The sequence below is a fragment of the Pistacia vera genome, unplaced genomic scaffold (assembly GCF_008641045.1).
Source record: "Pistacia vera cultivar Batoury unplaced genomic scaffold, PisVer_v2 Contig397, whole genome shotgun sequence".
In the NCBI taxonomy this organism is placed as follows: Eukaryota; Viridiplantae; Streptophyta; class Magnoliopsida; order Sapindales; family Anacardiaceae; genus Pistacia; species Pistacia vera.
Genome location: NW_022196220.1, coordinates 322,327 through 337,618, shown reverse-complemented (window position 1 = coordinate 337,618; position 15,292 = coordinate 322,327). Strand labels below are relative to the sequence as shown.

Below are 15,292 nucleotides of genomic sequence, written 5' to 3'. Positions count from 1 at the left end.
GGGATTAATTATTATTATTATTTTATTTTTTAATATTTGACATTTTGGCTAATTAAAAAATAATAAAAAATTTATAAAATCAAAATATTTAAGAATATTTTCATCTTTTCAGTAAAATATTAATAGAAAATATAACAGAATTTAATAAAGTTAAATGGTGGAAAAGTGTCGTTTCGCTAAACCTTGGGTGGGAAAATATTGTTCTCCCAAAAGTAACGAATATATATATATGGACATGGCTAGCTAGGAACCAAAATTTGGTGATTCCAGCCATGGATATCGAAGCATTTTGCTTCTTTATTCTCTGGCACTAGACATTCTTAGCTCAGTTGCGCTGCCACGATTAAAAGATCCTCAAGTCTTTCTTGTGATTTACAGTTCAAATAAAAGCAAAGGTAATCAAGCTATCTCTTTCCTCCTCACCAAGCAAAAGGAGATCTACAGGTAGCATTATGCTTATATATAATAAAGAGCATGTGTAACACGTACAGTCATTAAAATAAGACCTGAGACTTGACTTCCATCTTCCTTAAGATAGTTTCATGAGCATAAATTCTCACTTTGCTGAGACGCCATTCTTGAGACTTTAGTCCTTTGTAAGAACCCTTCAGTCTATATATACAACACGTTGCTGAAACTTGATCACCATACCCATCTATCTTTTTGTAACAAATGGCGAGGCCAACGCATGCTGTCAAGTTCTGCTTCTTTTTCAAGAGAATTTTCAGGATCCGAGCGGCTGAACCTCCCAAGGAAGTCAGGGAAATTTTTGACAAATACTCATCAGAAACAGGCACCATGACCATTGATGATTTGCACAAATTTATGATTGACTTTCAAGGGGAGACTGATGCCACCAAAGAGCATGCCCAAGAAGTCTTCAATAGGCTCAAGCACCTAAACATCTTCCATCGAAAAGGCTTTCATCTTCACGCCTTTTTTCGATATCTCATTGGCGACCATAATACTGCTCTTCGTTCCCAGGTGCAATCATATATTTTTATTCTTGAATTTGAACTGTTTTCATTGATGATATAGACATATATACTTGGTTTTTTTTCCTGTCCCTTACTATTATTTAAAATGGATATATATATGTAGGTGCACCATAATATGGATTCTCCATTGGCGCATTACTTTTTATTTACAGGCCATAACTCATACTTAACTGGAAATCAACTCAGCAGTGATAGCAGTGTTGATCCTATTATAAAGGCTCTGAAAAAAGGTGTACGAGTAATTGAATTGGATCTCTGGCCGAATAACGAGAAAAATGATATTAAAGTTTGCCATGGAGGGTATGAGTAAAATTTCTATCAAGATGATAAATCCTGATGAGTTTGAATTGTCCAATTTTTTCTGGGTTAAGTTTGGTCTCTTTTATGAATTCAAGTTATAAAAAAAATGTAGGACACTGACTGCTCCAGTGGACCTCATCAAATGCTTGCGTGTTATTAAGGATAATGCATTTATTGCTTCTGAGTATCCTGTTGTTATAACTTTTGAAGATCACCTTACAGCAGATCTTCAAGCTGAAGTTGCCAAGGTGAGTACAACTTGTATTCTAAGTCCTAGTGATAAGTTTGCGCTTAATTAATGTGTAAAACTCTCTTGACTGAAGATTTATGTTTAATGAATTGTAGATGGTGACTAACACATTTGGTAAAATGCTGTATTACCCTAAATATGGCGATCACATTCCTTCACCAAATGAGTTAAAGAAAAAAATTCTGATTTCAACCAAGCCACCAAAAGAGTACCTTGAAACTCAGGATGGTAAGGGAAACTTGCAAAAGTCGAGAAGTGCATCAATGAAAGAAGTTCCACAGATTGAGAAGACATATTCCAAAAGTCTATCTGATGATGCAAATGATAAGGTGAAGTTAATGCAGAATACAAAAATTGATTATGCTTCAATATGTACAAACCATTTTCCTCTATTCATTTTCATATTATCACTTGATTGATGTGTAGCAGGATCAGGCTGAGCAGGTAGAATTCATTGAGGAAGAAGATGAGGATAAAGCCGCCCTTCAATATAGAAACTTGATTGCAATTCATGCAACAAAACTGAAAGGTGGATTAGGGAGCTGGCAAGGCCTTACACAGAGCAAAGTTAAACGTCTTAGCATGAGTGAGCAACAGCTAGAAAGTGCTATAAAGACACATGGAAAGGATATTATCAAGTATATTTCTTCATTTCCAAAAGATTATTTCAAAGTCAAGATTATTTCAATCAAGATTTGGTCAATCTTATTATGATTTAATAAAAGATTTGATGTTCCATAGATGCTATTTCTTTGCTTCAGATTCACTCAGAAGAACATATTGAGGATATATCCGAAGGGGACGCGCATATTCTCTTCTAATTACAATCCTTTTGTTGGATGGGCACATGGAGCTCAAATGGTTGCTTTTAATATGCAGGTTAGCCTTTACATAACCAGGAAAAATGATGCTACCGATCAGAAATTTTAAGTTATGTGCCTTTCAACTTTTTGGCTCTTTGCCTCATGACAGGGAACTGGTAAACATCTTTGGACCATGCAAGGAATGTTCAGAGCCAATGGCGGCTGCGGTTATGTGAAAAAGCCTGCCTTTTTATTGGCACCTAATCCAGAGGATGATTTATTTAACCCCAGCGAGCCTTTAGAACCCCAGAAAACTCTCAAGGTGATATAGGATTTGGAAGAATATTCATACCAAGTTTCCTATCTTCAGTGCAGCTGAAATCTTCTACTTCCACTTCCGTTTTTGCAGGTTAAAATCTACCAGGGAGTGGGTTGGCATTTGGATTTCCCCCCCACAGCCTTTGACCGGTATTCTCCACCAGACTTCTTCATAAAAGTAAGACCAAACAAATCTCAATTATGCATAGAAATTATAACTAGCTTCAAAAATTAATCAATTCAGTTGTTTGCAGGTTTCAACTGCTGGAGTACGACCCGATGAACTAAAGTATAAAACAAGAACAGTTACAGACGATTGGGTACCATCATGGAACGAGGAATTTGAATTCCCACTAACTGTTCCGGATTTAGCTGTGCTACGTATTCAAGTGTATGATTATGATACTTCTGGAAAAAACGACTTTGCAGGGCAAACATGTTTACCTGTAGCAGAATTGAAAAGCGGGATCAGAGCAGTTCCATTGTATAATAAAGAAGGGACTCCTTACAAACATACTAGGCTTCTTGTGCAATTTAACTTTGAAAATTTAGTCTCATAAATCGCTTTTATATAATCCTATTGATTTTTCAAACATTGATGCTGATGTACGATATGATTCAACAGTTGTATGAAAATTAATATTGCTTCACTTCTTTCACTTATTGCAAACTTGAACACCTCAAACCCTTGCAAACCTTGATACAAGCATGATGGAATTTCTTATTCTACCTCTAATCATCCCTTGTTTCCTATTTTTTATTTCTGCATTTGGAGGTGGAATCCGATAGATCTCCTTTACTTTATAATTTGTAAAAAAATAAATGTTTTTATTGGAATACCCTGAAAAGCTTTACAGGCAGAGGCAGAGCAGAGGCAGAGGCATTATTTGGGCTTCAAGCGAGTTCATATCCAAGTATCATGGTTGAAAAATCCAATGGTTCAATACCCACTCACATGCAATTATTGCAATTCATGCAACAAAACTGAAAGTTAGAATAGAGAGTCATTGCAAGACCTTCAACAGAGCAAAGTTACACGTCTTAGCATGAGTGAGCAACAGCTGGAAAAGGCTATAAAAAACACATGGAAAAGAATTATCAGTTAGTTCATATGTTTCATTTTCAAAAGATTATTTCAATTCAAGTCTTACTCTTACATACATACGTTCAGTAAAGATTTGATGCTAGGCCTAGTAATGAACCTAGTTTTGTGGGTGGGCACATGAAGCTGAAATGGTTACATTTATATGCAGGTTAGCCTTTACACAACCTGGATAAACTGATGCTACTTATCAGAAATTGTTTCATGGATACAATTGTTTGAGCTAAATTAGACTAATTTTTCTTTCCTGACAGGGAACTGCAAGTATCTTTGGATTATGCAAGAATGTTCAGGGCCAATGGTGGCTGCGGTTATGTGAAAAGCCAGAACTTTTGTTAGAAATAATCCAACAAACATTATCCAAAAATCTCTAAAGGTGAATTAATGGATTTTGGTACTACTCTAATGAATAACTGCGTTTCCTTCTTTAGTGCAGCTTGGAGGTGGGAAAGGTCCAGCCCAGTCGGTCCTGGACCCAAAGATTTCTCAAGGCCCAGATTGGACATTTTTTTCGAAATTTATTCAAACCCTATATTTATTGTCAATTTCATATTAAATAAGGGGTTTTGGATTCCGATAGTTCTGGAAAAAAATGACTTTGCAGGCCAATAATGTTTACCTATATCAGCATTGAAAAGGGGGATCACGCAGTTCCATTTATTGATTAAAAAAAAGGGAATCATACGAGCACACTAGCTTCTTATGCGCTTGAGTTTGAATATTAATCTCATAATCACTATCATTTTACTGAATAAAAAGTTTGATTTGATTCTTGAAAAATATTAAAATACACACTACATTCTTAGCTATAAAGATATTACTAACGTAAAACGTCTAACGATGAATTCTTAAAGAGGGTCGAGCGTCAAAAGTATAAAAACGATAAATCAACTTAAAACAATCATCATTTTTTGATCCAGAAGGAGTTATGGGCCTATAAAATATCAATAGAAAGCTCGTTGCGAGCACGACGACGTGGCAACCTAGTTCTTTGGTTGGGACGTTTTCGGTCAAAATCTACTATTTCGACATGTTTAGAGGCCGTTTAAGTTTTTTGCGTGTATTTCCTATTTTTTTTTAGGTTTTTTTTTTTTTTTTAATATTTGGATTATAAAAAGTATGATTGGACTACATTTTAGCTATAAAGAATACTACTCTCTTCCTTATAATTTAAGAAATCTATATTCAACTTGAATCAGGACAAACCAATCTTTACTGAATTAACAATTAGTTAAAGAAACCTTGGTAGGCCAACTCTTAACTCTGAGTCAATGCTTTCTATATTTTATATCAGATAATAAATTGGTATATGTATCGTGGTGGTTACAATTTCTGGATAAACTATTACAAACCCACAAACAAGGAGGTTTTGATACTATTTCAAAGGAATTTTTTATGATTAGACGATGTGATTGATAATAACCCATTTTGTTCCTGTATTCTGGAAGAAGAATATGTTTTCCATTGCTTTAACAGTAATCAAAACTGGGAACAAAAGAGTTTCCTGATGAGCTTTAGAGGTTGGGCTTAAACCAGAGGCACAGTTGTTCTTTATTTGTGAGCCTTTAATGCAGATTCATAGACTGAGTTGTCATGGTTGAAAAATCCCATGATAAGATACTATTCACACGTTATCCTACAATAAAATATCAAACCAAGATGAAATTGTTTAAAAATCCCACGTTCACCTCTGTCTTTTGGATTCATCTTTCCAGTACAGCCTGTAAACTCATCACTGGTGGCCCCTGGAATCTTATACTTTGTGCCCCTTTTTGTTAATTAACTTTATGATTTGCTTGATACTCAGATATATATCTAAGGCAGATGTTGAATCCATTTGGTACAATTATGAAGAACAGGTTGTTCCACTGAAATTGAAAATTCGGTGCTTCAATTGCCTCAATGTGGTTTGGATCCCAATGTATCTCCTTGGCTATAATGATTTTCTTGGAATCTGTACAAATTCCCTTGCCCCAATGTCTGCCAGACCAGCTGATTAATTTAATTACTTGACCTAATACTGAAAAAGTGAACAAAGCAACAGAGATGATAAGTAACCACTTAGATTTCTTTCAACAAATTGAGAAAGAATAAGGGGGCATCATTGTCTAATAAGCCTCTAAATTAAGTCTATCAATAACAAAAACAAAAGGCATATACCCAGATGAAATCACAAGTTAAAGAACGAAAAAATGGGAACAAAAAAAAAATGAAAAAATTACATAGAAATTTGGTAATTCAATCAGAAGGGAATGAGAATGTAGTAGTAGAGAAGCTAACAACATTAGTATCCTCGCAAAGAGCTAGTGCCCTCTCCAAAGTAACAATAATGTCAGTCACATTCGGCCTCTCCTTTCCTTCTAAGTTGACACATTGAATGGCAATGGCAGCCACCATCTCCACCGCCTCAGCCTCATTAATATCTGGCGTGGCTACCCTCTTATCTAACACACGGTTTAGATGCCCTGCTGATATATCTGGCTCTGCGTACGCCACCAGGTCCTTTGCACTCCCATATTCATTTTTAAACACAGCTTTTTTTCCTGTCAAAAGCTCCAATAGTACAACTCCTAAGCCATAAATATCAGTTTTTGATGTTAGTACATTTAGTACATAGTACTCTGGATCTATGTACCCAACTGTTCCAACTGCCTTTGTTGACACAGATTCTTGATCAGTCAATAGAGATAATCCAAAATCAGAGACTCTAGCAGTCCAATTAGCATCTAAAAGTATATTTGAGGACTTGATATCTCTATGAATTATAGGAGGCACTGCATAATTGTGAAGATATTCAATCCCTCTAGCTGCATCCAAGGCAATTTTGATTCTCATTTTCCAAGAATTCAAAATGCTGCTATGTATTCCAGTGTTGCTCTTTTTATGCAAATGGTCATGAAGTGCCCCATTGCTCATGTACTCGTACACCAAAAGCCTCTCATCTTTTTCTTCGCAGTATCCAATTAGTCCCACCAAATGCTTATGATGAAGCCTTGATAACAATGCCAATTCAGAGTCAAATGCACTTTCTTTCTCCTGGGATTTGTTTTTCTTTGCTCCCCTTTTAATAGCTACTTCACGTCCATCTTGGAGCTTGCCTTTGTAAACAGAGCCAAAACTTCCACTACCAATCTTGTTCTCTGATGAGAAGCTGTTGGTAGCAGCAGCAAGTTCGGAGAGTGAAAAGATCTCAGTCTTATCTGTGCGAGATGAATATGACGATCCACTTCTTTGGCGTCCCAACGTTTGTGAACCCTGGCGCCTAATTGAGAACGTCCTTAAAGATGGCATAACTGAGCCATTGTTAGTAATATCTGCAGCAGCGATTGTGGGTTCTTCGGAACTATAAATTCTGTTGTGCAATAAACGATACACTCCAGCCCATAAACAATAAACAACAGCACAAATTCCTGCAAAGGCCCCAACTGAACCAACAATTATAAATATCAAAGAAAGCTTGTTTATGGTTTTTGTTGGCGAAGAAACTGTATGTTGATCTGGTGATGGTGCTTGTGCTACTGGCGGCAATGGCACTGAAAGTGGGAGCTCAATTTGGCATGATTTACAAATATTTCCAGAACCATCACACAAGGACTCAGAATTCGGATACATACCACATGTGCCACATGAACTTTCAACACAAGGACCCGGAATTATCATTCCAAATGGTACAACACTTTGTAAATTGAGCACATTAGACCACCCTGGTCCCCAACAAATCACTGAAAAATTCCTGGTGGTTAACCCGCATATGAAGTCCAAACCAGCAACAATGGACTCAAACGAAACATCACTTATTGCAGCAGTTTCGGAATCAACCATTTTTTTGTCTCCCCAGCATGTAACCCATCCATTTCTTTGCCTAATAGCACAACTGAAATTTGCTCCCAATGCAAGACCAGAAAACTCATAAGCTGAACTAGAAGGAACGTTCAACTGCCCGGAATTATTATTCCCTTTACAAACTAAATGTCCATTTCCGTCCAACCCACAAACATGAGACTCTCCAGCAACCAAACTCGACATTGACAAGTTACCAAACTGTCTTTGAATGCTTTCTCCAACACTATACTCACCCCAACAATACACTTCACTGTTGCTCCTCAAAATCCCACACGTGAACCCGCTCCCTGATGTGATTGTCTTAAACCTAAACGCAACACCAGGTGATGGAAATGAAGACCTACCTCTCCAACATTTGACCAAGCCAGAGTTGACCTCTCTAGCACAAACCTGATAGTCACCGACGGCTATATCAGTCAACCGAACGGTGCGGTTATGGTACAAACGTCTCGGTCGAAAGGTTGAGTTTACTGCAGCGTTGGTGTCCCAACAATGCAAGCTCAAACCATCGGACCTGAGGCCACAGAAGAAGTTATGACCACCAGAGATAGCCTGGAAAGAAATATTTGGCAAAACGGTGATATTTTCACTGTCTTGGAAGCATTGGATTCTTTGGGCGGATTCACCAGCAACAATACCGCAAACGGTGGGGGTATTATCGGTGACGGCGAAAGTGGAAGCCGAGCCGAGGGGGTTAACGGGTGTAGTCAGCAAAAAGATGGTGGCGATAAACGTGATAACGATGGAAGTAAAGAGAGGAGAGAACGTTGTTAATGGTGTCATTTGAAAGATGTGAAGAAGAGTAATGTCTGGTTTTGTTTCTTCATTGAGTTGATGAAAGTTGAAGAAAGAAGAAAGGAAGAAGATGAGTGCACGACGAGAATGATAAAGAAAAGAGAGCGAATAAAAAACGAATAAAATAAAGGGTTAATTCTGATGACATACTCAGAGGTTTACCATAATTATGAAATAACCCCTATAATTTTATAAAAATTGTTGATTTCCAACCCTTTTACCGGGTAAATAAAGTGGTAAGGGCAAATCAAGGGGGCTGTAAATGGCCTAGTCCACAGTCCCAGAATTGATTCCATACTCAATGTAAAGTAATATATTTGTCCATGATTTATCCTGGGGGCTACAATAGTGGATTGCCAAAGGATAGCTCTCTTGACGAGTGGTCGAAGTATGCGTAAACTAGTCCAGACATCTTAGTTATTAAAAAAAGGATAAATTTAAAGATATCGAAACTATTTTTAAAATTATAGTAAAGGTGAGGGATGAATAATGAAATTAAGAAAAGATGGTGGTCCAGTGGAATTTGGTGATTCTGAGAATAAATTGTAATCTTTCACAAACTACTAAAAATGTATATCGTCTTTAGTTGTGGGGCTGGCCAAAACTTTTCCTTTAATGTAAACTATGACATGAATGGCTAGCATTTGGTGTTATTTTATTACAGGATGAGGAAGAAAATTGTGTTTAGTTCTCACCGTTGTGGTGTATGGTACGCCCTTTAATCACTGGGTTTAGTTATACCTAAGGGTCTTATATTTAAGTCGTAGAAGAAGTATTCCCTAAGGGTCTTGAAGTTAACAACTGGGTTAACCCTCCAGTATCCACCCTCATTAGGGGTGGACACCTCTACTAATATCTCGAGACCTTAAAGTTAATGATCGAATAAACCCTCAAGTAGCCACCCCTATTAGCAATTGAAGAGAATCGAGCTCAGACTTTTTGACTTAAAAAACACTATTGACCCACCCAACCACCTAGGGGTGGTTCATTTAGTGTTATTTTATTACAAGCTAAAAAAAAAAAAAAATACAGGAGACAGATTGTGTCTGAAGTCCAGTTGAGATTTTTATTTGTTACACTAAACTTTGAACTTGTTTTTGTATTTTGTTAATGGAGTGTTGAGTCACGGGAATATTGTTAATGATCTGAAATCATGTGGTTTTGGATTGACATGGAGCTTTTATTAATTAGTTAATGTAAGTCTTAATGTATTATAGTGATTAGAGATTAGAGTCTAATTGTTATTAATTAAGCTTCCAACTTGCACGTCTTCAATAGTTAATGATTTTACAGACAAAACCCCACAACAATTTTCCACACAGCATCTGACTTCTGATCTGAGTAATTGCCAACTTTCTTATAAGTTCCTCAACTTTGATGATGCCATCTTCACATCTGGCACTTAACATTCGTCAAATGATTCGATAAAAAAGTATACGAGAGTTTGAATCCGTTTACTGGAAATTATGAATTATTATACATCTACAACTTTACAGTTCAATCTAAATCAGCAATAACCTGTTTAGTCATGTTTTTTACTATACACCGAATCTAACAACATTCAACAACCTTAATCATAAGATGTAAAGGTCAAAGAAATGTATTATCAATATTGCGTTTGAGTCTTAGCTGTAATCAAAACAAAAGTCCCAGCTTACATATTGTCAATACTGTTTCATATGATTCGATCAAGAGAATATATAGTTTTGCTACAGTACAACCATGTATCCACCATCAAAGTAGAATCTGTAAACTCATGAGTCTTGTAAACCAAAAACGTAAGACTTGTTAAGTGATATATAATAGCCAAAACCATATATCAAAACTTGGGAGAATAGTTTTGTCAAAGTTAATACCTTGTGCTTTGCACCACAATTGGACCGACGATCAAGTTCATTCCATCGCATCAAAATTCCTGACGACCTTTAGAACTAGGCCATTTCTTGTGCTTATTAAAGCAAGAAATGGACATGGAATCAAATAAACAGCCTTGATAAACTCTTTACAAAATCAGATATATGTTCCCAACGGAAATTGACAAGATACTGTGCTCAACAACTGTCTTTTCCATCTGCATCAACATCTATGCGACTGTCATTGTTGTGCCAAACTAAGGATCCAGTTTTGTGTAAAATTAACTAGAGAATAATCACACTAGTAAAATAAAAAATTCAGCATCAAACAATCACACAAAGAACACCAGAATTTACGTGGAAAACCCTTCAATACAAAAGGAAAAACCATGGGATCAAAATCCACTTAAAAGCCTCCACTATCAACCAAGTAATGTCTTACAATGATTCTTTTAGTTTACTAGATACATCCAGCAAACAAAAACATCAAGAACAACCAATCTTGAAATACAATTACAATAAGAACATCATCATCATAGTGGAAACGTGACCAACAAAAATGGATGTTGGAAAGTTCTCACTAAAACCCGAAATTACTGTTCACGAGTACAAAACACCAGTTCCAGAACTCAAAATCTGATCTTTGCCGTTCAGATTGTAGCTCCTTGTGTTGTGAGTCTCTCTTCCAATTTTAGCTCAATCCAACCACAAACGAAGTGGGATCACAGCTTTGATGAAAACTAGGCAGAGATGAAAATGTTAGCATGTGATCAGGTTTATGCAGCAGAAAAAAAAAAACAGTTTCAAAACAAATAAAGACCCAATCATATGCTTAATCCCAAATCTGGGTACAGATTATAGTGTTTATAAATTTTGCATTACAACAATATGATAAATTCATACAAGGATTCAGAATGCTTACACAAATTTGGAGGCTCCTCCGAATATCTCTGATTACGCTCACAAACACTGTTCATAGCACTATTCATTGAATTCATCGACACTGTTCATCAACACTGTTCACGTGATTCTTCGCTAACCGATCCAAAGTAGGATCGCACTCACGGAAATCCACACGAAGACAATCTGCAAAACCCTTAATTATTTTGCTAGAACAATCAGGCTTCAAGAATCAATGTTTTTCAATGAGTCAAGAAGAAAAATAATATTTTTCTCTTCAATCAATGAGTCGGCGTGAGAGAGAGAGTAAAAGGGTGGCTAGGGTTTTTAATTATTGAATGAATGAATGAAAATCTCTCTTTTGTTTTTAATTTAAGTTGTACTTATATAATACAACAATTAAAACTCTATTCCAATAAGGAATAGTCATGGACTCCAACTCTAATTCACCCTTGCAACCAAACACACCCTTTATGGTATTTTAATTAATTAATTATTATTATAATTAAAATCAATTAATATATAATAATATATTAACATTTAATTAATAATAATAATTCATTTAAATATATGCATAGACATATTTAAATATAATCTCACTAATTTAATTTTAATAATAAAATTAAATACAAGCAACAACCTCAGCAAATTTAATTACACTGTGAGATTACCAAAATACCCTTTTGTCCTGAAAGACAAAAATACCCCTTTCACAAATTGATTCTTAAATTATCTTCTAAGTGTGTGACTCGTAGGCTCCTCATCATATCGGCAGTGTGTAGTATCGCGATTAACACCAATTAATCGCCTCACAACACAAAGACCAAGATTGGCCCCTAGCAAGACATCATGGCCACCCGATAGATTCGGATTCAGCGAAATTGTAACCTGTCAACGGTATTGTTATTGTACAATCAAATCATTTCATTGTTAGTTAACTCATCGAGACTGAGGTACAAAAATAGTGTCAACCTCAGATATCCTCAACATGTTTATATTCAGTTAAGGGACCAATGACCGGAATATCAAATTGGATTGAGCAACAACTCAATCCCACTGTGGCTACAAATTTAGTGTCATTGTCATTTACTGAATTACTTAGTGAGATAACTTCTCCCGTACCCAGGAGTGATGAATCCTTTGTCGATCCACCATAGTTTCGATACACTTCTCAATGAAGCCAATCACTACCGTATTGATAGCTCTAAATAAAACTACATTGGGCTAGTGTCAAACTACACCAATTGGTGCACAAGGTGCTCCGGTGATCTCAAGTCTAAGGATCACATGCACCACCATCCGTTAGAGGATTTATTCCATAGACACTGGGGTCATCATCCATATGGAATCCTCTGATGGGTCTGTCCAATGAACTTGCCTCTAACAAGCACTCATGCGTTGCACTAGGTTGTCGGCAAATAACCTTGACAAGTAAGATCAGTCACTACATTTTGACAAGGTCGTTCAACACTATGATAGTCTTACCGTATTATCTGTGTCCTTGGTCAGAAAAATATTAGGGCTACGGACATTTTTAGAATGGTCACCATATGTGATTATAAGGTTTTAACTATTAAGATTTGAAACACTTGATACCATCGTCACAGTTCTACCATCCTAAGGACATATATCATTACATATAACTATGATTTACACGATATAGAAGAATATGCCTTTTATTGATTAATAAACATTATTACAAAGAGTCAATTCTACAATAAGTGATTGGCTCTAGGGCACCTACTCCAACAGAAAAACCTTCACTCTTTTTTTTTTTCTACTTCGTCTACAACAACAACTTTTTCACGCTTCCTTTTTTTCTTTTTTCTTTTTCTTTTTATTAACTAGAAGCCCTATTGGGCTTTGAATGGGCCACCTCACATGGGAGGGACCCTGGCCCAACAAACTCTCCCTCTCGACTATGTGACGGAGTTCACCATGAATGCAACCTCACAATAAGCATCATATTTCATCTTTGGCAAAGACTTAGTCATCATGTCTAAGCCATTCTCATTAATATGAATGTTTTCAAGTTCCAACAACTTGCTTTCTAAAGCATCACGAATCCAATGATATTTCACATCAATGTGTTTGGAATTAGAATGAAATGTAGAGTTCTTGCTCAAGAGAATTACACTTTGACTGTCACAAAGCAATACATACCTCTCTTGTTTGACAGCAAGTTCTTGTAAGAACCTCCTCATCCACAATACTTCTTTACAAGCCTCAATGGTTGCAATAAATTTAGCCTCAGTTGTGGACAAGACAACACATTTTTGAAGCCTAGATTGCCATGATACAGCTCCCCCTGAGAATGTTACCAAATATCTTGATGTAAACTTTCTATTATCAACATCCCCAGTCATGTATGCATATGTGTAGCCAACAAGTACAAGTTTTTCATTTCTAAAACATAGACACAACTTAGAGGTTCCACAGAGAACCTGAGAATCTATTTTACAACATTCCAATGATCTTTACCCAGATTGGATAGAAATATGCTCACAACACCAACTGCGAGAGCTATATCAGACCTGGTGCAAACCATATAATACATCCAGCTTCCCACTGCTGAAGCATATGGGATTCTCCTCATTTATTCTTTCTCTTTTTTCGTGGATAGACATTGCTTTGTGTTTAGCTTGAAGTGATTAGCAAGAGGCATACCAACTAGTTTAGCCATTTTCATGTTGAATCTTTGGAGCACTTTCTCAATGTATCTCTCCTTTGCTAGCCATAACTGTTGTGCAAATTGCACATGTTGGCTAATTAAAATATTGTTGGATTAGACCCATTCTCAAAGCCCAAGTATGGCCCAAGAAGTAAGTTGGCTCAAAAACTTTAAATAAGTGGTGAAGATTTAGCCAAGTGAAAAGTGTGGATATGATTTGCTCTTAAAAGTTATAAATTGGGAGCATTGGTTAGGGTTTTAAGTAGACCTGGCAAAACGAGTCCAAACCCGCGGGTCAGCCCGTACTTGAGTAAAAAATATAGGGTACGGGTCCAATATATTAAACCCATTTTTTGAGACCCGTACCTGTACCTGGTCCAATAACTCACGGGTTATATAGGTGAACCCGCAGGCACTCGTGGGTACCCGTATTTGTAAATATGAAATGAACCCTTAATTAGTAACCCCTAATTTTATCACGCCTCTCATCTCATCTCTCACTCTCAGTAACTCTATCGCGGCCTCATCTCATCTCTCAGACTCTCAGTAACTCAAATCTCTCCTTCCTCTCAATCTCTCATCAGTCATCAATCAACTGAGTACCTCCCTCTTTAGTCGTTGCCATCTTCTTCGTACCTCAAGTTCAACTCCCTGTCTCCCTCTTCAATTAATCGTCAGTTCGTCACTCGTCAGTCATCTAGTCCGTCATTCCCATTCCCTGTACCACAATCGTCGGTCGCTGTCACTCATCCTCATCTGCTGGTAAACAATTGCCTTGGTTTTTCCGTTAAGCATTAAAAATTTTGTGTGTTTGTTTTTGTTTTTTTGATAGATTTTGTGTTTTCTTTTTTGTTTGAATGGTTAATGTAGGTTACTGCATATTTTGTATTTTAATTTTTGTTTGTGAGATTAACATTGTTTACACTTATATTGTTGTTTGGTTGAGCTTTCCCTGTACGTCGATCTGTGTAGAGTTGTTTTCGTTGAGTGTGTTTGTGTTGGGTTCCCCTAGTTGATGGGTTTTGCAAGTGGGGTTTACTTAAATGTATAAGGGATGTATGTTGTGGTTCCATCTCTTCTTCTATATCATCATAATCTAGTGCTGAATCAACAACATCATTCACAAACTCCTCAATCACCCCAACCTAAAAGATGAACAATGATAAATATAAGCCATCGGTGTCCAATTAAAATACTAGATGCAACAGTCAAAGAAATTTTATGTTATTTGTTTTTAAACTATGAAAGTAAAGGGTTCGTTCTTATTCTTATCAAAATTTGAACTTCATACTTAAGCCAGTGATACAAATGCTGATAGTCCTATGTCATTAATCCAAGTCAAAATTAGCAGAAGGTTTTTGTTTCTAGAATCAATTATTATCAATCAATACTAGTACTTAGGAGAGGAAATATAAATTTCAGTGACTAGCAAATACACAAGAGATGATGGTCTGAGCAC

General features: G+C 36.4%; 2 protein-coding genes across 3 annotated transcripts; one reads left to right on the top strand and one right to left on the bottom strand.

Annotated features, from left to right (window-relative positions):
- The first annotated feature begins 479 nt into the window (after nt 1–479).
- On the top strand, nt 480–3,311 carry LOC116141288 (phosphoinositide phospholipase C 2-like). Of its 2 annotated transcripts, none has more exons than XM_031426806.1 (9): nt 480–984; nt 1,102–1,298; nt 1,411–1,546; nt 1,644–1,877; nt 1,975–2,186; nt 2,310–2,427; nt 2,521–2,673; nt 2,761–2,847; nt 2,924–3,311. In XM_031426806.1, exons 1-9 carry the CDS (start codon nt 673–675, stop codon nt 3,227–3,229), a joined length of 1,755 nt encoding a protein of 584 aa, XP_031282666.1. In that variant the 5' UTR covers nt 480–672; the 3' UTR covers nt 3,230–3,311. The 2 variants fall into 2 exon arrangements, with proteins under 2 accessions (XP_031282666.1, XP_031282665.1); XM_031426805.1 differs by having other exon boundaries at nt 483–984; nt 1,978–2,186.
- A 2,569-nt stretch (nt 3,312–5,880) lies between these two features.
- Nucleotides 5,881–8,475, bottom strand: LOC116141308 (putative serine/threonine-protein kinase-like protein CCR3). The gene has a single exon (XM_031426830.1). It carries the CDS (start codon nt 8,395–8,397, stop codon nt 6,010–6,012), a length of 2,388 nt encoding a protein of 795 aa, XP_031282690.1. The 5' UTR covers nt 8,398–8,475; the 3' UTR covers nt 5,881–6,009.
- Between the last annotated feature and the right edge of the window lie 6,817 nt (nt 8,476–15,292).